This window comes from Saccopteryx bilineata, chromosome 2 (genome assembly GCF_036850765.1).
Source record: "Saccopteryx bilineata isolate mSacBil1 chromosome 2, mSacBil1_pri_phased_curated, whole genome shotgun sequence".
Lineage (NCBI taxonomy): Eukaryota > Metazoa > Chordata > Mammalia > Chiroptera > Emballonuridae > Saccopteryx > Saccopteryx bilineata.
The window spans coordinates 288,748,032-288,774,853 of NC_089491.1; the positions used below are offsets into that span (position 1 = coordinate 288,748,032).

General features: G+C 40.2%; 1 protein-coding gene across 12 annotated transcripts in view; it reads left to right on the forward strand.

The window, feature by feature from the left end:
* Positions 1-26,822, forward strand: part of CEP350 (centrosomal protein 350) — a 127,901-nt gene that overhangs the window by 56,712 nt on the left and 44,367 nt on the right. For all 12 annotated transcript variants that reach the window (XM_066261261.1, XM_066261264.1, XM_066261260.1 and 9 more), the window contains 14 exons: positions 1,434-1,584; positions 3,750-3,922; positions 6,717-6,903; positions 8,296-8,516; positions 8,935-9,098; positions 9,749-9,859; positions 11,056-11,196; positions 12,282-12,418; positions 13,204-13,326; positions 14,432-14,601; positions 21,774-21,970; positions 22,550-22,734; positions 23,821-23,908; positions 24,561-24,707. In XM_066261261.1, the coding sequence (XP_066117358.1) occupies positions 1,434-1,584; positions 3,750-3,922; positions 6,717-6,903; positions 8,296-8,516; positions 8,935-9,098; positions 9,749-9,859; positions 11,056-11,196; positions 12,282-12,418; positions 13,204-13,326; positions 14,432-14,601; positions 21,774-21,970; positions 22,550-22,734; positions 23,821-23,908; positions 24,561-24,707 (2,195 nt within the window). The remainder of the gene's footprint in view (positions 1-1,433; positions 1,585-3,749; positions 3,923-6,716; positions 6,904-8,295; positions 8,517-8,934; positions 9,099-9,748; positions 9,860-11,055; positions 11,197-12,281; positions 12,419-13,203; positions 13,327-14,431; positions 14,602-21,773; positions 21,971-22,549; positions 22,735-23,820; positions 23,909-24,560; positions 24,708-26,822) is intronic.

Sequence of the window (26,822 nt, forward strand, 5' to 3'; positions counted from 1 at the left end):
TAATATAGTGACTTATTAAGAATATATAGTGAAAAAAAAAAGAATATATAGTGAATTATTAAGAATTTGGTGATCAAGAATTAAGAAGGGCAACTATAGTATCATTTCTAATATGAAAACAAATCTATTACTGTTTGCCAAACTAATGTTAAAAACAGACCTTGATTAGTAATGTAGCTTCACATTTGGTTCCTGAAACAATAACTTCTAAAGTTCCCCTCCTATCCCTGAGATTCTGCAACACAGCTTTTCTTTTCTTTGATGGACTCAGTTTCTTCAAATCCCTTTGTTTTTCCTGCCGTAGGTGGATTCTACCCATCTTTTGCTAACATACCTTAGAATTTCAGGTTATAGTATGAGGCTGACTGAGACTTAACTGAGACTTACTGTGTTTTTTTTATTTACTATTTTACATGGTGAGCAACTTATTTGACAAATAAACTGAGTTCATCTATTCATTTTGAGCTTAATTGGGTCACACATTGTGTTTTCCCAGAATTCCTATTTAGCTTCTGATCTTATGTAGACTTATATATGCTTTGGTATAACACATTTCTATAGCTGGTACTTTTAAAATTTTTCAGATTTTAAAGTTCATTTGATGAAAGCACAGTGCCTTTAAATCAACACCCTTATTTTTTTTCATAAGAAGTTTAGGTGTGGCCCTGGCCGGTGACTCAGTGGATAGAGAGCATTGGCCCCGTGTATGAATGTCCTGAGTTTGATTCTTGGTCAGGGCACACAGAGAAGTGACCATCTACTTCTCCTTCCCTCCTTTTCCCTCTTTTTTCCCCTCTTCCCCTCCTGCAGCCAGTGGATCATTTGGTTTGAGCATGACCCTGGGTGCTAAGGATAGCTCCTTTTGAATGCACCAGCCTTAAGCACTAAAAATAGCTCAGTACTTGAGCATTGGACCCAGATAGGGTTGCCAGGTGGATCCCAGTTGAGGTACATGCGGGAGTCTGCCTCACTATCTCCCCTCCTCTTACCTAAAAAAACCCCAGTTTGGGTTGGTTCTTAAATCCTTCTGTTAAATTTTCATTAAGATTTTATAATTATACTGAAATATTTACAGTTGAAATGATATGTTATCTGCAATTTGGTTCAAAGTTATCTGTAAGGGGAATGAAAGATGGGGAGAATAGGAAGTTTAATTGAAACTAGGTTGATCTTGTATTTATAATTGTTGAAGTTGGGTGGTGGATACATTGGTTTTAATATGCTAGTCTTTACTTTCATGTATGCTTGGAAATTAATTAAAAATTAAAAATAAATTGTTAGATAGAAAGATAAATAGAAAGGAAGCACTATTAAAAGCAAACTAAAATGTCCTTAAATCTGTGTTGTTAATCCCCATGTTGTGGACTGCTTTGCTTGTGGTACTTTTATTTGTGTTTTAAAACACTTTTCTTTTGAATTACCACTTTTGACAGAGATCGAAGACAAGTTGGAAAGAGGAACATCAGCATCACGGCCTTTGAATGCCAACACAACCCCTCTGAGCAGTGTTTCCTATGAAGATGATTTTGTCTCCTCTCCAGGGAGTGGGACTTTGAAAGAAAAAAAATCATCTCTTGAACCTAGGTGAGGATATGTTGACAATGTGGAATAAAATTTGAAGAGTGAGAAAAATGTACAAATGAGAACTGTGGCATGAATATTAGTCAAATTTTGCTTGTTTAAAGATATATGATGAGATTGTATAACAAAGTAGTTATTAAGAACTCAAGCTGTGGATTCAGCCTGCCTGGATTTAAGTCCTGGCTCTCCTAATTAGTAGTTGTTTGTCTTTAGGTTTATTGCTTGACTTCCTTGTGCCTCAGTTTTCTTCTCTGTGAAATGGAAAAGAATAATGGTACCTATCTCATAGAGTGTTATTAAGATTCAATTAAATACAAAGTACATAGAACAAGGGCTGGCACTCAGTAAGCAGAATATAAATTGTTAAATTAATCTGAGTTCCCAGTAGACAATCGTGTTAGGAAACTATCCCATGGTACACTAATGTAAGAAGATTAAGAAATGGTTTTCTGGCCCTGGCCGCTGGCTCAGTGGTAGAGCGTTGGCCTGGTGTGTGGAAGTCCCAGGTTCGATTCCTGGTCAGGGTACACAGGAGAGGCTACCATCTGCTTCTCCACACCTTCTCCCCTCCCCTTCTCTCTCTCTCTCTTTCTCTTCTGCAGCCATGGCTCAAATGGTTCAAGCAAGTTGGGCCCAGGTGCTAAAGATGGCTCCATGGTCTCACCTCAGGTGCTAAAATAGCTCGGTTGTTGAGCAACAGAGCAGTGATGGGCAGAGCATTGCCCACTAGGGCTTTGCCAGGTGGATCCCATTTAGGGCACATGTGGGAGCCTGTCTCTCTGCCTCCGTGCCTCTCACTTAATAAAAAGAAAAGAAATAGTTTTCTGTATTTTCCTTTCAAGTCAAGGATGATGAGATAGATCCTTGACTTCATGATCCCAAGTAATCAGTAAATTTTTTCTTAATAATTTGGATAACATCTACAATTTTGCAAAATTTGGAGGAATAACTATTATAATATTAATATTCATGGAACACTTATGTGCAAGTTACTGAGAGGACTGAGGGGCCTTTACCTGTATTATAGCCTGATGTGATTAGTTTTATTGTTACCATTCCAACTTCAGGAACTGAAGCACTGATTGAGATTAAGTTATTTGTACAAAAGCATACAGTAACTGAATCAGGCTTTGCCAGAGAGCATTTCTTCCCTAAATTTTGTTACTATATAAAGTAATTTGTAATTATGTACATTCCATGTAATTTTCTTCAAAAATTACAAATTGTAATCCACATAAAATTATTAGATGATCCTTTAAAGATAGTTATATTTAGTTGGACTAATGAAAATAAGTATTATTAATATTATATCTGGAAAAGTATAGTTTTAAATTTTGAGTTATAAAAAATTAAATTTTAAAATAAAAACTTGTAAGGATTTAATTGTGACATTTAATATCACCAGTCAATATGATTTATTATATTTTATTTCTAGGTTGAAGTGGAATTATTAAATTACTCCCTGTAAGATTATCAGAAGGAAAATAATGATTATATATTAAATTATAGATGTGAATGAGTGGAAATTGAGGCCACATTTTCTAGTATCCAATCTAGTATATTTTTCTCTCACGTTTGGATTGGTTTTTTTGTGTGTGTTTTTTTTTTATGTGACAGAGATAGAGAGAGGGACAGATAAGGACAGACACACAGGAAGGGAGAGAGATGAGAGGCATCAATTCTTCGTTGTGGCATCTTAGTTGTTCATTGATTGTTTTCTCATATGTGCCTTGACGGGGTGAGGGGGCCTCTAGCAGATCAGCTGACCCCTTGCTCAAGCCAGTGACCTTGGGCTCTAGCTGGTGAGCCTTGCTCAAACCAGATGAGCCTGCACTCAAGCCAGCGACCTTGGGGTTTCGAACCTTGGTCCTCCACATCCCAGTTGGACGCTCTATCCATTGCACCACCACCTGGTCAGGTGAATTATTCATTTTTTATTGATTTCACTTCAGGAAACAACTCCCTCATTTTCTCAGTAATAAATTGAGTTAGAGGAAAGAATCCAGGCTTATGGTAGTAGGAAAACAAAAAAGAAAGCTGGAAGGCATCTTTGAGTAGAGAGTAAAGTTACATTCTCCTTGTGATTAAATAGATTTAAAATATCTATACTTTTAGCTGCGTTTTAAGACTTGTTATTGCTTTCTTTGGCCACTGTTATTCTTTGACAGTATTGGTGGTGGCAGTTTGGGCATGAAGGAGGACCATTCTAGTAGGAAGTCTGCCTATGATCTTTCCTCTGTGGACGTTACCTCCCAGCATTCATCAGGGGCCCATTCTGCTGCATCATCTCATTCATCTACTTCTTCTAAAGGAAGGAAAGGAAAAACGAACAAGACAGAATGTAAGTGGAATTCTATCTGGTGACTTTTTTTCTTACCAGTGATTTTGTGGTAGTGATCTAAAGTTATGATTTTATTCCATAAGCAATTAGGTAAATTTCTTGATGCAATGTAATTAGCTTTCACATTTATTGTTATAGTATTACCTTTTGAGGTAATCTTTTTGTGTATTAAGCATAATCTTTTGCTTTATATACAAAAGGAGTACATTTGCAGTCATTAAGGCTTGTCAATAAACAAGCATATAAGAAACATAGGTCCCCATTGAACCCTCTGCTCAGAGATAATTACTGTTAGCACTTGGTATCTTTTTTTCCCAATATGTACCTAAAAACACACACACATATATTTTATTTTTAAAAGAAATAAAATCATATTGTTTACAGCTTTTTTTATATATGTACATTTCTGAGTCATTATATATAATACTCAAATTTTCTTTACAGTAAAGATGATAGCAGATGTTTCATATTGTAATTTTGAAGCTTTCATGAAATTAACAGATAGTATGTGTACTTAGCACAGTCGCTGGCCCTTTGGGCACTCTTAAGTATTTTTTTTAGTGATTGAGCGGATTGAGTATCCCTCAGACCCTGCCATTCCGCTCTTGGCTGTGTTGCATTGGAGGTGGAAAGATACAGAAATGAGGCAAAGGCCTCTTAAACTCACAGGATGGTTTTTATTCTGCTTCTTTTTATTTTTTATTTATTTTTATTTTTTAGTGACAGAGACAGAGAGAGGGACAGATAGGAACAGACAGGAAGGGAGAGAGATGAGAAGCATCAGTTCTTTGTTGCGGCACTTTAGTTGTTCATTGATTGCTTCCTTGACGGGGGGGGGCTACAGCAGAGCGAGTGACCCTTTGCTCAAGCCAGCAACCTTGGGCTCAAGCTGGTGAACCTTGCTCAAACCAGATGAGTCTGCATTCAAGCCTGTGACCTCCGTGTCCCAGTCCAACTCTCTATTCACTGTGCCACCGCCTGGTCAGGCTGTGCTTCTTTTAACATAAATATTTCTCGATGCTGCTGTTGAAACATATCATCAAAGTGAGTGATGCACTAGATGTAGAGTCATGAGGCCTGGGTTTATGTCCTATTTCTTATGTTGACCATGTATCCTTAATCAAGTAGCCTCTTAGATCTCTAGTTACTTCACCATTAAATGAACATATGCTACCTACTTCATAAGATGTTTAAGGGCAATAAGGTAATATACAGTGTGTCCGTAAAGTCATGGTGCACTTTTGACTGGTCACAGCAAAGCAACAAAAGACGATTGAAATGTGAAATCTGCACCAAATAAAAGGAAAACCCTCCCAGTTTCTATAGGATGATGTGGCAGCATGTGCGCATGTGCAGATGATGACATAACATTGTGTATACAGCGGAGCAGTCCATGGCCATGCCAGTCGAGATGTGGACAGTACAGAGGAAAGTTCAGTGTGTTTTGTGGCTTGCTAAATTTGAATCTGTGACCAAAGTGCAACGTGCATATCGGCGCGTTTATAATGAAGCAACACCACATAGGAATAACATTACTCGGTGGGATAAGTAGTTGAAGGAAACCTTCAGTTTGGTGGAGAAACCCCATTCTGGTAGGCCATCAGTCAGTGGTAGGCCATCAGAGGCTGTAGAGACTATACGGGATAGCTAACTAAGGAGCCCTAAAAAATCTGTGCGTGAGCCCACATCGAACTACACTGAATAGGTATGAAACTGGGAGAGTTTTCCTTTTATTTGGTGCAGATTTCACATTTCTGTCGTCTTTTGTTGTTTTCCTGTGACTGGTCAAATGTGCACCATGACTTTACGGACACACTGTACATATGGGGTATATTTTTAATCCCAAAGTGCTATTTAAATGTTTAAGTTACTGTTATATATGTAATTTAGAGTTAGAACTAACTCTTCCATTGCAAATGCAGGTTGGACTTTTAAAAATTCTATAAAGTTAATTGAATAGCATGCAGTAATTTTTGTTTGTTGGTGTCAATAATCTCTTTATGATTCTCCTGTAGGTGAGATTGTTCTGAGTCAGAGAATATGAACATATTTATAAATGTGGCTGTGTAAGTTCTTGCCATATAGTTTTCCAAAAGGATTGTATAGTCCAGTTGGCAGTGGATGCCATTTTTTCCAGCCTTAGGTTTTATCCTTGAAAAACTTCTCCTTTCTGTTTACTTTCTCATAAGCATAAACTAATACTCTATACTTGTCAGGTTTAATCATTTAATTTAAGAACCATCTTTTTTTGTGACAGAGATGGAGAGAGACAGAGAGAGGGACAGATAGGGACAGACAGACAGGAAGGGAGAGGTGAGAAGCATTTATTCTTTGTTGCGGCACCTTAGTTATTCATTGATTGCTTCTTTATATGTGCCTTGACCAGGGGACTACAGCAAACCGAGTGACCCCTTGCTCAGCCAGTGACCTTGGGCTCAAGGTGGTGAGTCTTGCTCAAACCATATGAGCCCACGCTCAAGCTGGCGACCTTGGGGTTTCGAACCTGGGTCCTCTGCGTCCCAGTCCGAGGCTCTATCCACTGTGCCACCACCTGGTCAGGCAAGAACCATCTATTTTTTAATAGCAAATAAGGGATGTTAATGGAAGATACTCATTTTCCTGAAATGTAACCAAAAGGGTGAACTTTATTTTACATTTGAAAAACAAATTTTAAAGATAAGTCAATTTTTAAATAATCTGTTCTGGGCTTATTTTTTTACTGAAATCTAGGTATCAGTTACCTTTCAATAGCTTCTGTTGGGAGTCAGCTTTATAAGAAATTTACTTTTTACAGGGCTAGATTCACTCTCTGGAAATGCTCAGAGTTCACTTCTTGATGGGGAAAAAGTGCACTCTGACTCAGAACGTGGCTCTCACCCAGGGAAGAAATCTGAGACCAGTATCAAACTTTCTGTCAAAGATTATGAGCACACTCTTGACACTGATAGCACTTTGGAAGATCTTTCTGGGCATTCTATGAGGTTAGTAATGCTTATTTTATACTGCAGTTTATTTGAATTAAAATTACAATATCATTGATGTTCAGAGAAACTAATAAATTTCTGTATTTCATGAATAGAGATTGTTGTTTTGTTCATAACTCCAGTCTCTATCTATATTTTAGAGTATGGCCATCTCTCTAAACTATTAACAACATCTCTTTCAGGAATTCTCTGCCTCTAGCATAACCCACATTTCTATTCTGAAAGCCATTGCCACAGTTTTCTTGATTCAACCTTTCGACCAAGCAGTGACTTTCCTTGGGGAACATTGGCAGCTCACAGTTACCCCACAGATCCACTTTAAGAGCTTAACTTTATTTGAAGTGTTTTCACTAGGTTATCACAAGGCTCTCCCATTTCCTTTGTATATTTTGTTTCTCAAGTGTGTTCTTTTACTCTTTCAACAGAACTACTTAGCATTCTTTTGGACTCATTGTTTATTTCTTCCTTTGAACTTTTTTCTCCTGCTCAACTTATTGGATGACTCCAGCACACGGGTCGGGAACCCTTTTGGCTGACAGAGCCATGAACGCCACATATTTTAAAATGTAATTCCGTGAGAGCCATACAACGACCCCTGTACATTACACACTATCCAATAAAAATTTGGTGTTGTCCCAGAGGACAGCTGTGATTGGCTCCAGCCACCTGCAACCATGAACATGAGCAGTAGGAAATGAATGGATTGTAATACATGAGAATGTTTTATATTTTTAACATTATTTTTTTTATTAAAGATTTGTCTGCAAACCAGATACAGCCATCAAAAGAGCCACATCTGGCTCGTGAGCCATAGGTTCCCAACCCCTGCTCCAGCAGATTTTTGAAATCTCACTCTTACATTATGGAGCTTGCTTAAACTCTTTCTTTTTTCCTTTTGAGTTAAAAGGACTAGCAGAGTAGTTTTTGTCATTTTTTAATTTTTAATACAAAATTATATTTTTTCTCGTTCAGAGACATATTAAGGGATTTTTAAAATAACAGACTGATCTTACCTTTTATATATGGCTGCAATTTCATTGCTATGTAATATTTTAGAGGATTTTGCCTCATACTGCAATGATAATTTGTGGTGCATTTACATTGTAGAAGAGGAAAGAGTTGACGGCAGTTTCATCCAGAGATTCCTTTTCCATCTTATTTTAGGCAGGGTTTGCCCTGAGCTTGTTTACCACTGTATCTGTGACAATAAGGGGAGCACTTAGAGTAGTTCATTCAGCACAGCGACTAGGTTGAATGAATAAATGCCTGAATCACAGCTATTCAAAGCTGATGTCAATAAAGAAAGTAGTGCATGATCTTATGAATCATTGAGCTGGTTCCTGAAGTAGTTTTCCCTTCTCTAATGTTTATTTGAAACAAATCTTCTAGTGTTTCATCAGACAAGGGAAGATCTCAGAAAACTCCAACTTCTCCCCTGTCTCCAAGTTCCCAGAAATTGTTGCCGTTTGACCTTCCAGGAACGTCATTAGAAAGATCTAAGTCCTCGGTTATAATGCCTCCACCCATCACGGGATATAGGCCCAACGCCCCTCTTCCTGAAGAGAGCCCGGCTGCCGGCAGAGCGGCCACAGAGATGACTTCAACACCAGGCAAGTTGCCCGTGCACTTGTCATTTTAAATATAAAGTCAATTCTTTAAAAAATTTTCTTCAATTTAATCATAAAGAGATGTTTTTTCAAATGGATGTGATTACTCTTTGAAGTATTAAACAAACTGTGCAAGAAAATAGATACTGAGAAGCATGACAGATTGAGTAGTGGTGATTTTTCCCATCTTGCCAGCTTTAGCAAAAACACACTGAAAAGTGTACCGTGTATGTACTCCTAAGTGGTATAGGCGCATGCATATATATATAATATATATATATATTATATATATATGTTCACACCCACACATGTGTATACACACACCCCCAAACACACACACAAAAGCAGTAACTATTAAAGTACATTGTACTCGTAAGTCACTGTCTTTGTTTCTGGCTTTGACAACTGTTACGCTCTCCAGGTTCTAAGCGCTTTTCTCCTGCCGGCCTCCAGCATCGCATGGCAGCTGAACTCAGCTACCTGAGTGCCATTGAGGAGTCTGTGCGCCAACTGACAGACATAGAAAGAGTCAGAGGCATTTCGCTTGCTCAGCAAGAGAGCGTATCTCTGGCCCAGATCATAAAGGTATTTGTGGAGTTTTCTTCTTTAGCTTTCTCGGCTTTTTGTTTGTCTGTTTTCTCTTTTCTTTGCTATTTAAAATAGTCTTTTGAGCCTGACCAGGCGGTGGCGCAGTGGATGGAGCGTCGGACTGGGATGCGGAAGGACCCAGGTTCGAGACCCCGAGGTCGCCGGCTTGAGCGCGGGCTCATCTGGCTTGAGCAAAGAGCTCACCAGCTTGGACCCAAGGTCGCTGGCTCCAGCAGGGGGTTACTCGGTCTGCTGAAGGCCCGCGGTCAAGGCACATGTGAGAACGCAATCAATGAACAACTAAGAAGTCACAACGCGCAACGAGAAACTGATGATTGATGCTTCTCATCTCTCTCCGTTCCTGTCTGTCCCTGTCTATCTCTGCCTCTGTAAAAAAATAAAAAATAAAAAAAAAATAACTTTAAAATAGTCTTTTGATGAATTAAAATACATCATAGATGGTCACTAAATATTTTGAGAAATGATAAATGGTTGATGTCTATCCTGTTTACCGTCTTTCTGTTAGGCTTTTGTTGGTTGCTTCAAAAGATTTGTGCTGAGAAAATAGCATTGTGTTTAATACAGTCACTGTGTTTTAATAGTTTAGTGTCTTAGAATTAATAGTCGGTGGCTTCTCTATCCTGAAGGCACAGCAGCAGCGCCATGAAAGGGACTTGGCCCTTCTGAAACTGAAGGCTGAACAAGAGGCTCTGGAGTGTCAGAGGCAGTTGGAAGAAACCAGAAACAAAGCAGCTCAGGTAACTTGCAGCAAGTACTCTTTATTGAACTTACATTTTTATGTTTTAAATCACTTTAGTATTTTTTTTATTGTATAGGGATAAAAAAAAAAGTGTAAAAAATGCCATGGTTGTTAATTTTATGTCATTTGATTCTTGTAACAGCCCTGTGAAAGTAAGTAGTCAGGATTTGACCCCAATTTAATTTTATTTTCAATTTTATTTTATTTTTTCAGAGACAGAGAGTCAGAGAGAGGGATATATAGGGACAGACAGACAGGAACGGAGAGAGATGAGAAGCATCAATCATTAGTTTTTCCTTGCGACACCTTAATTGTTCATTGATTGCTTTCTCATATGTGCCTTTGACAGTGGGGCTACAGCACCAAGTAACCGCTTGCTGGAGCCAGCAACCTTGGGTCCAGGCTGGTGAGCTTTGCTCAAACCAGATGAGCCCGCACTCAAGCTGGCGACCTCAGGGTCTTGAACCTGGGTCCTCCACATCCCAGTCCGATGCTCTATCCACTGCGCCACCACCTGGTCAGGCTTGACCCCCATTTAATAAGTGGAAACTGAGGTACATAGTAGTTACTTGTCTACAGACACATCAGCTCATGAACAGTGAAGTTAAGACTTAATCTCCAGCAGTGATTATAAGACTCCAGATTTTAAACTCTAGATTTTGAGACATGAAATCCAGGTAGTAGTCCAGTGGGTTGTTTTTTGTTTTTTTTTCTTTTTCATTTTTCTGAAGCTGGAAACAGGGAGAGACAGTCAGACAGACTCCCGCATGCGCCCGACCGGGATCCACCCGGCACGCCCACCAGGGGCGACGCTCTGCCCACCAGGGGGCGATGCTCTGCCCATCCTGGGCGTCGCCATGTTGCGACCAGAGCCACTCTAGCGCCTGGGGCAGAGGCCACAGAGCCATCCCCAGCGCCCGGGCCATCTTTGCTCCAATGGAGCCTTGGCTGCGGGAGGGGAAGAGAGAGACAGAGAGGAAAGCGCGGCGGAGGGGTGGAGAAGCAAATGTGCGCTTCTCCTGTGTGCCCTGGCCGGGAATCGAACCCGGGTCCTCCGCACGCTAGGCCGACGCTCTACCGCTGAGCCAACCGGCCAGGGCGGGTTGTTTTTTTAAAATCAGGCATGTGATCCATGAAACAGATTTGCAGATTCTGTGACATGACAGAAGTTCTTTTGCCCTCTTCTATTTACAGGTCCATGCAGAATCATTACAGCAGGTGGTTAAGTCACAACGGGATGTAACTGAAGTCCTGCAGGAAGCCACTTGCAAAATAGCTGCTCAGCAAACAGAGACTGCTCGCCTCACGACTGACGCAGCACGCCAGATCTGTGAGGTGAGAACCTCTGAGAGCCCTTTCCTCTTGAGTTCCTTTCGGTTGGTCAGAGTAACTATGGCCTTTTACTGCAGTGTTGTGTACATTTGGATATATAGAGGCCGAGAAAAAGATTAACTCTTAAGTTTCTGCCCTTGAGTAAGCTTTTCTAAAAAGTACTGATTTTACTGATGAATTATTTATAAATAATAACATGAATCCTTTTTCGGGATATAGTTTGATGACTTTTGATAAATATATAGATTATTCTGTTTGTATATTCCTGTGTCTTATCTATCCATCTATATAAACATTGTTATAATCAGTATTTCCAACACTCTAAAAAGTTCCCTCATGCCCCTTTGCGGTCAATCCACAACCTCAGTCCTAAGGAGTCACCGATCTGCCCTGTGTGAAGATGTTTCATTTTTACCTGGAGTGGTGTTGGTGTCATACTAAAGGATAAAGCTAGAAATAGTTTTACTGCTGTCTCTATATAGGATATCATAACTTATAGGTATAGTTTTAGTTTATTTTAGCAGTTATTATTTTGGATTGCTTGTGAAATGATTGTTATTAAAAAAACCATGAACCTACTATATGTTGGAGACTGTGGGATTGTGCAAATAAGTATAAAGTAGTCTCTTTCCTCAGGAAAACTTGTAAAAAACATTAACAAAGATTTCAAAACACTTTGTCATCAAGGCAGTTACTAAAAAGTGCAGAATGAATAATCCATGCAGCAGTGGTACTGGTGGCTAAGAATAGGGAAAATGCACCTCACATCCTTGCTCAGAAAAGACTCAGGAACTAATCACTCAATTGATTCTCGAAGGAAGATTTAACTTTTAGTTTACTATGGCTCATCATATAATTTGAAGGTTTTCTAATTTGTAGATTATTATAGTTGGGTGACCTTAATAATCATGTTGTGTATATCTCTTTATTTTTATAAGGAAGCTGTTGAAACTTAAAGAGTCTAAATAAGTTGCCTGCGATATTTCACTTATTGTAAAATTTGCTCATTCTCAATCCAGTGCTCTTTCCAGGACACTCTGCTCCCTCCAAGTTCTTCATACTTTTGCCTTGTGTGTGTTCACATTTAGATGGCAGAGTTGACTCGAACTCATATCTCAGATGCCATCACTGCTTCAGGAGCTCCCTTAGCAGCGCTGTATGACCAGCACCGGCAACATGCCCCCGACTTTGTGAAACAGCTGAGGACCAGAGCTGAGACAGACAGGTTAATAGTCATTTGCAAATATATGATGAGTATCTACTGTGTTTCAGGCACTATTTTTGGTTATGGGCATACAGTCTAGAGAGCAAGGTAGGCGTTGATCAAATAGTCACTTAAGAAAATGAATGCTGTAACTGAGGTAAGTGTTGTGAGTGAAAGGAATGTTGTGGCTAAGATACATAACAAAGGAATTTGAATAGCTGGGTACAAGGAGGGCAGAGAAGGTTTTCCTGAGGAAGTAAAGCTTATGGTGAGATGTAGTGGATGAAAAGGAGTCTGATGTAAAGGAGTCAAGGAGTAGACAGGTCGATACATGCAAAGGTAGGAAGGGGAAAGGAAGGAAAACCAACGGGACTGGAGGCAGAGAGCAAAGGGAGGAGGATGGGAGGAGATGATGAAGGATTAGACAGGCCTTGCAGACCTTAAGGATTTTGCTTATTCTACAGTAATGAAAAGTCATTAGAGTTTTTTAGGCGGGGCTGAGTGATGTGATCATGTTTGCGTGTCTTCTTTTATATCACATTTTGACTGTCTCTAATTCATAGATTTTAAGTCTATTCACAGTCATTGATACTTGGGATATTTTGTGCTTATTTCTCATAATAAAGAAGGTATTCTTAAATGTGTTATACATTCTTTCTATGAATGAATGCCTTCAAATATTTTGTAAAATTTTTCATAATTCCTATTCATTCAAGGTTTTATCTCATGTTAATGTTGAGCAGTATTTAAAATCTTACTCTTATTAAAGACTTTAAATGTTTAATCAGTTTTTATTTTCTTTGTAGGAAGAGTCAGCCTGTTTCACTGTCTCACAGTAAGGAAGGGACCCCTGACTCAAAGCATCAGAAATATTCTCCTTCATATGATAGTTATTCTGAGTCTTCAAGATACAGGCATCGTGATAGAAGGTGAAAAGTTTGATGTAGTAAAGCAGGGGTCCCCAAACTTTTTACACAGGGGGCCAGTTCACTGTCCCTCAGACCGTTGGAGGGCTGGACTATAAAAAAACTATGAACAAATCCCTATGCACACTGCACATATCTTATTTTAAAGTAAAAAAACAAAACGGGAACAAATACAATATTTAAAATAAAAAACAAATAAATTTAAATCAAGAACTGATCAGTATTTCAATGGGAACTATGGGCCTGCTTTTGGCTAATGAGATGGTCAATGTGCTCCTTTCATTGACCACCAATGAAAGAGGTGCCCCTTCCGGAAGTGCAGCAGGGGCCGGATAAATGGCCTCAGGGGGCTGCATGTGGCCCGCGGGCCGTAGTTTGGGGACCCCTGTAGTAAAGTCTGATAGATGGCTGAGATACTGCTTTTATTTAACTTCTTAATCTCATTTCTTTAAATGAAATAATGTCTTTCTTTCAAAGTAATTAGCTAATTTACAAAACCATTGTTTCATGTAATAATATGAGAACTTATATTGTATAAGCACTATTTTAAGTTTTTTTTTATACTACTTAATCATTCATCTAGATTACCCTAATGTTAATGTTTTACTACATTTTGCTTTAGCAAGTAGAGCTTTTAAAAGAGGAAGTAGAGGTCAGCATCATCTAATGTTGCAGATTTTCTATTGAATTTGGCAATGGGAGTTTAGGTAGAGTTTATAAGAATAGTTTCTATAGAGTAGGGTTGAAGCACACTGTGGTAGGTTGTGATGTTGGTGAGCAGTAAAGGAAGTGGAAATACCAACTAGAAGCCCCTTTCCCAGTGGTTTTAAAATGAAAGGTAAAATGGACCTGATAGCCTGAGAATGGTGGTTGCCCCATATGACTTAAAATGTGAAACCTTTCTCTCTTCTTCTTATCTTTTCTAAAAGTTTCTTCTTAGACTTATGTCTACTTACTATTTTTATGTTTTATGTTACATCTTTTATCATTTTATATCTTGATCACAAGCCCCATTTCTTTAGCCAGATAACTTTATTTTGAAGTTATTATCCTTAAATCATTGCCTTTTTTTTCTTTTTCGGTTTGTTTCTGTGATATTCATAAACAGAAGTAGTAGTGGTAGCAGCCATCAGGAAAGTCCTTCAGTTCCATCTTCTAAGGAAAATGAGAAGAAACTTCACAGTGGAAAGATGGAGAGTTCTATTGATGAACAGGTTCAGACTGCTGTTGATGATTCTCTCCGAAGTGACAGCGTTCCGTCTCTTCCTGATGAGAAAGGTAACTTCTTTGCACATATGTATGTAATTATTTACTTGTAATTTTTTGCTTCCAACCCTTTAAGATATTTATGACCGAGCTAGTTAATACAATTAGAACATGGTGATAATGAAGACAAGATTGTATGTATGATATATGATACTAAATTTATCCAGGTAAAACTGTTTTTTGTTGGTTTTTGGGTTTTTTTTTTACAGGGACAGAGAGAGAGTTAGAGAGAGGGATAGATAGGGACAGACAGGCAGGAACGGAGAGAGATGAGAAGCATCAATCATTAGTTTTTTGTTGCGACACCTTAGTTGTTCATTGATTGCTTTCTTATATGTGCCTTGACCACGGGCCCTCAGCAGACCGAGTAACCCCTTGCTCAAGCCAGCGACCTTGGGTCCAAGCTGGTGAGCTTTTTGCTGAAACCAGATGAGTCCGTGCTCAAGCTGGCGACCTTGGGGTCTTGAACCTGGGTCCTCCGCATCCCAGTCCAACGCTCTATCCACTGTACTATGGCCTGGTCAGGCCAGGTGAAACTGTTTTAAGGCCACATATTATGCCAGCAATCACATACGATTGTGTGTCGTGATCCTAAGAGAAGGCAAAAATAAATCTAGGAGAATGTTCTTGTGAATGAAAACGTATGCAGGCTGTCTCTGAGTTATGAACAAGATTGGTTCTGTAGGTTTTTAAGTTGAATTTGTATGTGAATTGTAACAGGTACGTTTACCTATTAAATGCAACTTAGGTGTTTGTCTTAACATAGTGTTTATTTTTACCTTTCTGTGCATGTAAACACTTAAACATTCTCAAATACAACCTTAAACAGTCTTGGATGATGCAGGAGATGAGGGACTTTTTGGAGAGGGTGGATGGTGTTAGAGTCAGGGTTGATCCTGCTGCTGGAGTCAGTGTCCTGAAGGAGGCGTCCAGGGAGGTTGGGACAGAGCCTTTCTTTTTCTCATCATCAGGCCCTGTAGCATCTCAGGCCTTCAGTAACTGTACAGTAAACTGTGGTGAACCTTTCTGTGTCGGGATCTTGCTTCTCTAACTTTGCCATTCCTGCTTTAATAAGATGAAAAGCATTAGCTAAATCTTTTGTAGAAACCTTTTTTGGTTCTGGGGATTCTACGTCCCATTTTTCTTTTCTAAATGCTGTCCTCTGCTGCTCCAGTTCCAAAAGGTCGTCATTGGTTAGTTTTTTACCATGGGAGTCGAGTAACTCTATGATATCATGTTCACTGATGTCCAACTGCAGGGATTACCAATAGCCCTAGGGTGCTCCGTTCATAAGTACAAGTAGTACATAAGATTGAAGTTTGTAACTCGGGGACTTACTGCATGCAGCCCTGAAAAAAACTACTTTTATCCTATTACATATAGCTACGTAACAAGCATAAAAAATGCATTATTAGAAGTTTACATGTTAAACAATATAAATTCTTATAAATAATAACCTTAGATATAATAACTTTATTAAAATGGATTACCCAATTTCTTTTTAGATCATAAACAAAAGCTGTATTCCTGTCAAATCATGGGGAGTAAATAACACAAAGAAAACAATCTGGCAGCCCTGGCTGGTTGGCTCAGTGGTAGAGTGTCGGCCTGGCGTGCAGAGGTCCTGGGTTCAATTCCCGGCCAGGGCACACAGGAGAGGCGCCCATCTGCTTCTCCACCCCTCCCCCTCTCCTTCCTCTCTGTATCTCTCTTCCCCTCCCGCAGCGAGGCTCCATGGGAGCAGGGATGGCCCGGGCGCTGGAGATGGCTCCTTGGCCTCTGCCCCAGGTGCTAGAGTGGCTCTGGTCGTGACAGAGCATCGCCCCCTGATGGACAGAGCGTCGCCCCCTGGTGGGCGTGCCAAGTGGATCCCGGTCGGGCTCATGCGGGAGTCTGTCTGGCTGTCTATCCCCGTTTCCAGCTTCAGAAAAATACAGAAAAAACAAAAAACAAAAAAACAATCTGGCAACGAAGGACACCTTTAAGATGTTAAGTCAGAATAGTAGCAGCCTCCATTCTCGAATTTATTTTTTAGATATCTGGCTCTTAAGCAGTGCTTTTGATTGAGTCTAGAACTGTAGTCTTCAGAGAAGGATGAAAATATTTAATTTTTTGTATATTATAATTTATAATGAAAATAATATCTGGTATAGCAATCTATATTTATGGCAGCTCTAGCTGGTTAATGCAGACCTTGGTACCTAGAAATGGGGTGCTGCCATGGCAGATACTAAAGCTGTGGAAGTGGCTTCAGAACTGGCTAGTGAGTAGAGGCTAGAAGTTTTGAAGTGCATGCTGGGAAAAGCCTACATTGCTTCATTGGTAGAAATACGAATGTTAAAGCTGATTCTGATGAAGTCTGATGAAGATGGAAATAAGGAACATGCTGAAAGCTGGAGGAAAGATGGTCCTTCTTATAAAGTGGCAGAGAACTTGACTGAACTGTGTTCTAGAGTTTTGGAGAAAATGGAAGTTAAAAGCTAAAGGAAAGAGACTTTGTTTAGGGTGGAGGGCACATGATGTAGAGTGCAGATGATATTCTATTGAGAGGTACATTTGAAACCTGTGTGCCTTTTTACAGACCAGTGTCATCCCAATTAATTCAAATTAAAAAGAGAGAGAAAGCGCCCTGGCTGAATGGCTCGCTTGGCTGGAGCATTGTCCTACAGTGCAGAGGTGTCTGGTTCGGTCCTTGGCCGGGGCACATACAGAAACAGATTGATGCTTCTTTCTTCCTCTTAACCCCCTTCCTCTCTCTGGATTCAATAAAAATAAAAGATTAAAAAAATAGAAAAAAAATAAAGACAAAAAAAGAGAGAGAAGTAAAAAGTAATGGGTCCTGGCTGGTTAGCTCAGTTGTGCCAAACACCAACGTTACGACTTTGATCCCCAGTCAGAGCACATATGGGAAGCAACCGAAGGACATACAACTAGTGGAACAACAAATGAACACTTCTCTCTTTCTCTCTTTCTCTCTCTCTCCCCCTCCCTCCCTCCCTCTCTCAAATCTATTAATTTTTAGTAAAGTGATGAACTTAGATATTTAGCTGAGGAAATGTCTAAGCCAAGCGTTGAAGTCATGGCCTTGTCTCTCCTTACTGCTTAGAGTAAAATGTGAGAGGAGAGACAAATTGAAGAAATTATTAAACAAAAAGGAGCCAGAACTTGAAGATCTGGAAAACCCTCAGCCTATCTGTGTTATAAAAAATATGAAAACATGTTCTGGAGAGAACAGCAAGGGTGTGGCTGGACAGTCACTCCATAAAGAGATCACCCGTGAATTGACTCTTTCATCTCAGCAGAAGCCAGGAATAGAGAGGGGGCTGTACCAGTGGAGACACTGCTGATTAGAATTGAAGGGCAAGAGATGGGATGAAATTTTGGAAGGGTTTCAGACTTCTGGGATTCTCTGGAATGAGACAGTAGAGCTCTCCAGCTGTGAACGTGCTTTATCCTTCAAGAAAGGGGAATGGTCCTGAGCGTGATTCACGTATCTGCAGGGCAGCCACTGCTACCATAGGCTCCCAGCTCCCAGGTGACAAGGCTGTCTACTTGTTGGTTTCAGAGGGTGGGGCCACCTCCTTGGTTTCTGTGGTCTAGGCTGCCTCTGGCCTCAGGAGTGAAGCCAGTGGCCAAGGGGGTGTAGCTGCCACTCAGGTAAGGGGCCAAGACCCCCCTGGTGGGCATGGGAAAGATGGCTGCCACCTCAGTGGGCTTGAAGAGCAGAGCATCGAGCCAAAGAGGATTGTTTTTGAGTCTTAAAATCTGATGGAATTTGCCCTGCTAGGGGACTTCCTTGAGAGCTGTTAACACCTTTCTTCTTTCCGATTTTTCCCCTTTGGAATAGAATGGTCTATTCTGTGCTTGTCTCATCGTGGTATTTTGGAAGCACATAGCTTGTCATGTTTCACAGATTTATAGTTAGAAAGGAATTTTGCCTTAAGATGAATGATACCTTGAGTCTCACCCACATGTAATTAGATGATGCTCAGATGAGACTTTGGATGTATAGTTGATGCTGGAATGGGTTCAGACTCTAGGGCTCTTGAGATAGGGTGAATGTATTTTGCATGCAAGAAGGAGTGAATTTGGGGGAGCCAGAAGATGGAATATTATAAACTAAATTGTGTCTCCTCAAAATTCCTATGTTGTAGCTCTAACTTTCAGTGTTTTAAAGGACTTTTAAAACCCAACAAGAAAACCAACAGCCCAATTTAAAAATGTGCAAAACTCTGAATAGTCACTTCATTGAAGAAAATATACAAATGTCAAATAGACATAGGGATGGTCTTCAGTGTCATGGATCATTTGGAAAATGAAAACTAAATCACAACATGATTAGAATAGCAAAAATCCAAAAAACAGCAAATTGGTGCAGGCATGCAGAGCAAGAGCAGCTTGTACTCATTGCTGATGAAGAGTGCAAAATGCTACTTTGGAGACATTTTCACAGTATTTTGTAAGGACCCAGCAATCACATGCCTAGGTATTTTTCCAAATGATTTGAAATCGTGTCTGTACAAAAGTCAGTAACGTACACAGCACTATTTTTCTTACCATATTTCCCCATATAAAAGATGCACCCTTTTTCGAAAAATTTGGGGTCTAAAAACTGTGTCTTATACCGTGGTTGTGGCATTTCAAATGGCTTAGATGGAACTGAGGACGAGGCAATATATGAAGACAGTGATTTGTCATCAGACACAGATGAGGACAAGCTAATAAATAGGAGTTTTGACAGTGATGAGTTCTATGAATATTATGATGAATAAAAAGTTCAGTAACTTCATGTAATACATTACTTTTTCAAATTTCAGGCCCCAAAATTAAGGTGTGTCTTATACATGGGGAAATACGGTAATTGCTAAAAAACTGCAAGCAACAAGATATCTTATGAGGGGAATGGATATACAAACAGGTAAACCTATACAATGGAATACTAGTCAGTGATTAAAGGAAAGAAGATATTGATTCATGCAGCAACATGAATGAATTTTAAGTGAATTTTACTAAGTGAAAGTTAAGCCCCAAAAGGCTATATATTGTATATTCCATTTATATAAAATTCTGGAAAAGGCAGAAGTATGGGGATGGAAAACAGATTAATGGTTCCCAGGTGTTAGATGGAAGAAAAATGGTTGACCACAAAGTAAATGCACAGAGCTTTTAGTGTGAAACAACTATGATGTAAGGCATTGTATGTTCTGTATGCACTGTCTGATGCTGTGCATTTGTCAAAACCATAGAAACGTAGATCACAAAAAGCAAACTTTAACATATGCGAACTAAACACATACACATCAAACAGATTGTGGGGCGTGGAGATGTCTCAGGATGGAATGCAGCCTAAGGCCAATGAATCTAACTCTATTACAGACATATGGCATAGCTGCACTGTAGGGCTGGCGAGAAAAGGAGCTGACCTAAGTAACTTTGGAGAATGGTATTTTTGAATGGAACCTGTAAGTGTAACTACAAAAGAAACAGTACACACACACTCTGCCCCCCACAGGGAGACAGGCTAACAATTTTTTTTTTTTTTCATTTTTCTGAAGCTGGAAACAGGGAGAGACAGTCAGACAGACTCCCGCATGCGCCCGACCGGGATCCACCTGGCACGCCCACCAGGGGTGACGCTCTGCCCACCAGGGGGCGATGCTCTGCCCATCCTGGGCGTCGCCATGTTGCGACCAGAGCCACTCTAGCGCCTGGGGCAGAGGCCACAGAGCCATCCCCAGCGCCCGGGCCATCCCTGCTCCAGTGGAGCCTCGGCTGCGGGAGGGGAAGAGAGAGACAGAGAGGGAAAGCGCGGCGGAGGGGTGGAGAAGCAAATGGGCGCTTCTCCTGTGTGCCCTGGCCGGGAATCGAACCCGGGTCCTCCGCACGCTAGGCCGACGCTCTACCGCTGAGCCAACCGGCCAGGGCCACAATTTTTTACATATACATTTAGAACAGATAACAATGTAAATAGTTGTTGGATTGTGGGAGCAAGGTTTCTCAGTGTCAAGGAGGGAACTTATAGATACACGAGAAGGGAAGCTAGAATGAACTCTGTGGTACTGGATTAGTTGGAACCATCAGTGTGAATCCATGTTTGGGAGGATGGAAACAGGAAAGAGTGCGTGTACATGTTTGTTTTTTTGTTTTTGTTTTTTTTTTAACAGAGACAGAGTCAGAGAGAGGGATAAATAGGGACAGACAAATAGGAACGGAGAGAGATGAGAAGCATCAATCATCAGTTTTTCGTTGTGGCACTTTAGTTGTTCATTGATTGCTTTCTCATATGTGCCTTGACCGTGGGCCTTCAGCAGACCGAGTAACCCCTTGCTCAAGCCAGTGACCTTGGGTCCAAGCTGGTGAGCTTTGCTCAAACCAGATGAGCTCATGCTCAAGCTGGTGACCTCAGAGTCTCGAAACTGGGTCCTCCACATCCCAGTCTGACGCTCTATCCACTGTGCCACTGCCTGGTCAGGCTGGATTATTATACATGCATATGGTACGTAGCTCTGTCATCTGATAGAGTGAAGAAACAACAAAACCCCAGTGGTGACAAGGACAACCAGAGCTCAGATTGTGGTTCCTAAATATTCTCCAATAAAAGAAACTAGAGCTCTTTAGTGAAATGACTATAGGACTGGGCAGGGAAAAGACAAAGTGAGCTTGGAGCATTTTGTAGTATCAGAAACTAAGGCTGTTCAGTGAATAGGACTGTTGGGGAGTGGCGTGTTAAAGGCACACAGGACCCAACTTAAAAGAGCTGTTGTGCTTTTAATTAACATGGAATCAGTGAGTTCTGAAATTTTTAAATTTGCATTTTTATTGCTAGTAATTTAAAGCTTATTTTATCTTTATTTTGGCCATTTCTGTTTGCTTTGTGAAACATCTGATCATGACCATTTCTCATTTTTTCTATAGAGGTAACAGATTTCTAATTGCTTTGTAAGAGCTCTTTGTATGTGAAATACATTATACTTTTTACCGTATTTCTTATACTAATATTTAAATATTTTAGAGTTTTTTCTTGTTTGTAAGATAAGTGCATTTTGCTTGTTTCATGTTTACTGCTAATGATTACTTACATGAATTTGTTATATTGTCCCATAAAGAGGCAGCAGGCACTATTAATTGAATGCCTACTGAAAATTGTCATATTGATAAAATCTACGTGCTCCATAATCTTTTAGATTCAGCTTCTATTGTAACAGAATATTCCTTGAAATTTGATGAATCCATGACAGAAGATGAAATAGAAGAAAAATCATTTCGGTCTTTACTACCTTCTGAGAGTCATCGCAGATTTAACATGGAAAAGAAGAGAGGCCATCATGATGATTCTGATGATGAAACATCCCCGGAAAAGACTGCACTGTCTTCTGCAAAGGTGGGCTTTGGTTTACCTGGAGGTGCTGTGGGAGCAGTTGTAAAGGTGTTCTCAAGGGTGGGAGGGTCCATTTTGTACCTATTCTCAGCTGTCAGCTACCAAAATGATTTTTCTGAGATTCCAGTTTTGTTATATTTTTGCTATAAAATCTGGTTTTGCCTTTCTTACAAAATAGAATACACACTGTTTTCTTAACGCCTTTGAGGATCTGGATAAAAGTTATCTGTTTAGCTTTTTTACTTGCTTTACTCTTTATTTAAAACTTTATTTAAAAATTTATATCATTCTTACTAAATTGGAAGCCTTTTTTGGATAATAGGGACAAATTCTTACTCTGGTTTATATCCCTGGGACAGTACCAATCTTATAGTAGTTTTTTTGTTGAAATTATAATGGCTGAATAAATTAGCAGATGACTGTTACTCCCTCTTATGGGCCTTTTTTGAAAAATATTTTCTACATGGTTGGCAACATTTTTAATTTCTATAATTTTTTTGTACGTGCATCCTCTTTTAATGAAACTAATTATGTTCCAAAGTTTGAGATGGTGATAAATTCAAAATAAACTCTCTACTTTAGGAGCTGAGCATGCCATTCTCAGGAGGACAAGATAGCTTTTCTAAGTTTACTATGGAGATGGTGCGACAGTATATGAAGGAAGAGGAAATGAGGGCAGCCCACCAGTCCTCCCTCCTGCGTCTGCGCGAGAAAGCCCTGAAGGAAAAAACCAAGGCTGAGCTAGCCTGGCTGGAGCATCAGAAAAAGTATGCTGCTCAGTCAACACTGCTTCCACTGTTTAATTTCTCCTTTCATTGAAAGGGAATGCTTTGTTTTTAAAGATGTTTTTGTTTCCTCGTTTAATTTAAATTGATTTGATCAGCCCACTTTCACAAGTTAGAAATGGGGCTGCCATCCTTGAACATACTGTTTTCAAGACCCACTCATACATTTTCTTTACATTTCTCTTTTATCACTTAACAGGTTTTTTTTTTTCTTTTTTTGGTATTTTTCCAAAGTGAGAAGGGGGGATGAGGGGGCGGCAGACAGACTCTCGCATGAGTTCAACCAGGATCCACCCAGCATACCCACCAGGGGGCGGTGCTCAGCTCCTCTGGGGCATTGCTCTGCTGCAACCGGAGCCAAGGAGGCCATGGAGCCATTCTCAGCACCTGGGCCAACTTTGCTCCAGTGGAGCCTTGGCTGCAGGAGGGGAAGAGAGAGATAAAAAGGAAGGAGAGGCCTGACCTGTAGTGGCGCAGTGGCTAAAGCGTCGACCTGGAAATGCTGAGGTCGCCGGATCGAAACCCTGGGCTTGCCTGATCAAGGCACATGTGGGAGTTGATGCTTCCAGCTTCTCCCCCCCGTCTCTCTCTCTGTCTCTCTCTCCTCTCTCTCCCTCTCTGTCTCTGTCTCCTCTCTAAAAATGAATTAAAAAAAAAAAAAGGGAAGGAGAGGGGGAAGGGCGGAGAAGCAGATGGGTGCTTCTCCTGTGTGCCCCGGCTGGGAATCGAACCCAGGACTTCCACATGCTGGGCCGACGCTCTACCACTGAGCCAACCGGCCAGGGCCTTAACAGATTATTAAATGTTGTTATTTTATACTTAATTCCTTTATTATATTTTAAATTTCTCAAAGCTGTTATCTCTTTAGAGGACACAGTCTAGGGTTTGCATATATTACATATGCAGTAAAATAATTGTTGGGATAGGAATTGCTGCGTACTGCAACTGTTTTCACCATTTGAAAAGGTTTAATTGGTGTTTAATTGGTAAAAGACTTTAGTGGTTGTAATTATTGACATTAGGATAGAAATGGAAGCTAATCTTTGTCTTGGTGGGAAATATTTGCAGACATCTACGAGACAAAGGAGAAGATGATAAAATGCCCCCACTTCGGAAGAAGCAGCGTGGTTTGCTCTTAAGGTTGCAGCAAGAAAAGGTATGTTAGGAAAAATATTCCTTTAAGAGAACTTATCATAAATCACGTTAGATTGTGAAATCTGTTTTACCTAATCTCTTTTTCTTATTATTACCTTAAATGAGACTTAATTGATATCTACCACAGTTTATGCCTATACTATAATAGTTAAAGGAGTTACTTGGTAGTCTACCATATTTTTCCTAAATTTTCAGTAGCATTGTTTCTAATGTAGACAACCATCTTATCTAACCATAGGGCAACAGGTAAATGAAATATACAGTGCTTGCAAAAATTAGGGGATATTTTATCACTTTATATGAATAAGAATAATGGTTATGTTAATGAGTTTACTTGATATGCTAATATTAAATAAGTATAAAGACCAGGTAGCACTATGGAAAAATGTGAAGAATATATTAAGTTTAAAAGCGGCACATGAAAACATTAGTCTGTGTAATTATAATTATATAAATTAAGGGATTATGTTAAATTATTTTAGATGGAATTATGTGACTTGTTTTTTTTAATATTTGAAAGTTTCAATGTCATTTTATCCTGAAATACTGTATACATTTATTTTTGTTATATGCAATGATTGAATTTTTTTTAAACATTACTTTGGACTATTTCTTCTAAATCTCAGTACCCCCCCTAACTCTTTAAACTGTAGGCAGAAATTAAACGTCTTCAAGAAGCCAATAAGGCAGCTCGGAAGGAAAGACAGCTGATTCTTAAACAGCAGGAGGAGATAGAAAGGATCCGACAGACCACTCTAAAGCTTCAGGAGAAGTTAAAGTCTGCAGGGGAGAATCAATTGGTAAAATCTTACTCAGTGTTTCAACCTGTTACTGTCATTAGTTTTGATGCTCACTTTGTCCCAAATTGGGCCATTAGGAGCCTCTCTTTAAGCAAGTTTTTGTGTTCTTTTGACACGTCCCCATCAATCTTTGAGCACTTTCATGTTTTCTGAAACAGGGATCATCTTGTACTTTGCCTGCCTGGCCTTAGAATCAGCCATTTTCCAAGGAGGAAAGTTATTTAGAAACTAAGATCTGGAACATGGCGTGCTCATTGCTGTTCAGGTGTTGCTCCTCTGAAGCAACAGTCTAGTGAATATATAAGTGTCGCTGCTGTAGATAAATGCACATACTTTACCTGTATATTTATTTCTGTATGCATATATACACATGCTGTATATGTATTGTGATTTCATACTGATAAGTCAGGAGTTCAATACTGATCCTTTCTGTTTCAACCCAGCACCCTATTCTAGTTTTCTCTCTTTTGGAACATCCTTCTCTGACAGATAATTGGTTAACATTTTCCTTAATGTAGTTAATGATTTGATTATTTCTGCTATGTAACCCATCTCCCATAACCACTGCCACCTTTTCCTCACGTGATTGCCCTTCTCACCTCACCTAGGCTCTGACTCCCTAAGTCAGGCTATTTCCCACCCCCTTGCCTCTTCTGTATACCTTTCTTATCTTCTTTGGACTCTGTTCTTTGGGAATCCCACCTCACTCTGGGCTCACAACTCACCGTGTAGGACCTCTCCCACGTGGACATCCTCTCTGCTGCCTGTGGGTTCTGACTCCCCCCTTAGGTCACTGTCCAGCATTACATGTCCTCCTCATCCCACTTGGGCTGGGACACCTCACTCTTAGCCCCTTTGTCTTTCTCCACCTTGTTCTTTTCCATCCAGTGATTTTAACCCTTTGAGTAGTACAAACGTTTATGTACGTCCTCGTGCCTCCTCACCATCCAGAGTGCAATTGATATATTTTAAAAATGTGTAAGGCAACATTTAAAAATGGCAAATGTAGGCCCTGGCTGGTTGGCTCAGTGGTAGAGCGTCGGCCTGGCGTGCAGAAGTCCCGGGTTTGATTCCTGGCCAGGGCACACAGGAGAAACACCCATCTGCTTCTCCTCCCCTCCCCCTCTCCTTCTTTTCTCTCTCTCTCTCTTCCCTTCCTGCAGCCAAGGCTCCATTGGAGCAAGGATGGCCCGGGTGCTGAGGATGGCTCCATGGCCTCTGCCTCAGGCACTAGAGTGGCTCTGGTTGCAACAGAGCAATGCCCCAGATGGGCAGAGCATCGCCCCCTGGTGGGCGTGCCAGGTGGACCCCGGTCGGGCACATGCGGGAGTCTGACTGCCTCCTCGTTTCCAGCTTCAGGGAAAAAAAAAAAAAAAGAAGAAATAAAAAATGGCAAATGTATGTTCTTCTTGTTTCCATCAGTTATCAAACTCACAACTCAAAAGGGTTAAAAGGACTGCATTGGTCAGGAAGGGTAATGGGAAGGAGAAGAGCTCTGCTTTGTTTGTGTTGTTCACAAAATAGAAAGTCATGATTGTTTCTACTCTTCCTGAGAAGTTGAGAGAATAAATGACTATTTTTAGGAAAGTCTTCCTAAGCAATGAAAGTTTTACTTTTGTTCACCAGAAATAATATATTGCTTAAACCAGTAGTTCCTAAATTTATTTTATTTATTTTATTTTTTTAGCGACAGAGACAGAGACAGGCAGGCGGGAACAGAGAGAGATGAGAAGCATCAATTCTTCATTGCAGCTCCTTAGTTGTTGTTTTATTGCTTTGTCATATGTGCCTTGACCAGGGGGCTACAGCAGACTGAGTGACCCCTTGTTTAAGCCAGCAACCTTTGCGCTCAAGCCAGTGACCTTGGGATCATGTCTATGATCCCACATTCAAGCCAGTGACCTTGTGCTGAAGCTGGTGAGCCCATGCTCAAGCCGGATGAGCCTGCACTCAAGCTGGCGACCTCGAGGTTTCTAACCTGGGTCCCCTGCATCCCAGTTTGATGCTCTATCCACTGTGCCATGGCCTGGTCAGGTCTTAAATGTTTTTATTACAAACTATTTAATTTGTAAAAATGCTGTTTTCTATAAGAAATATTTAACGAAAAAAGATTCA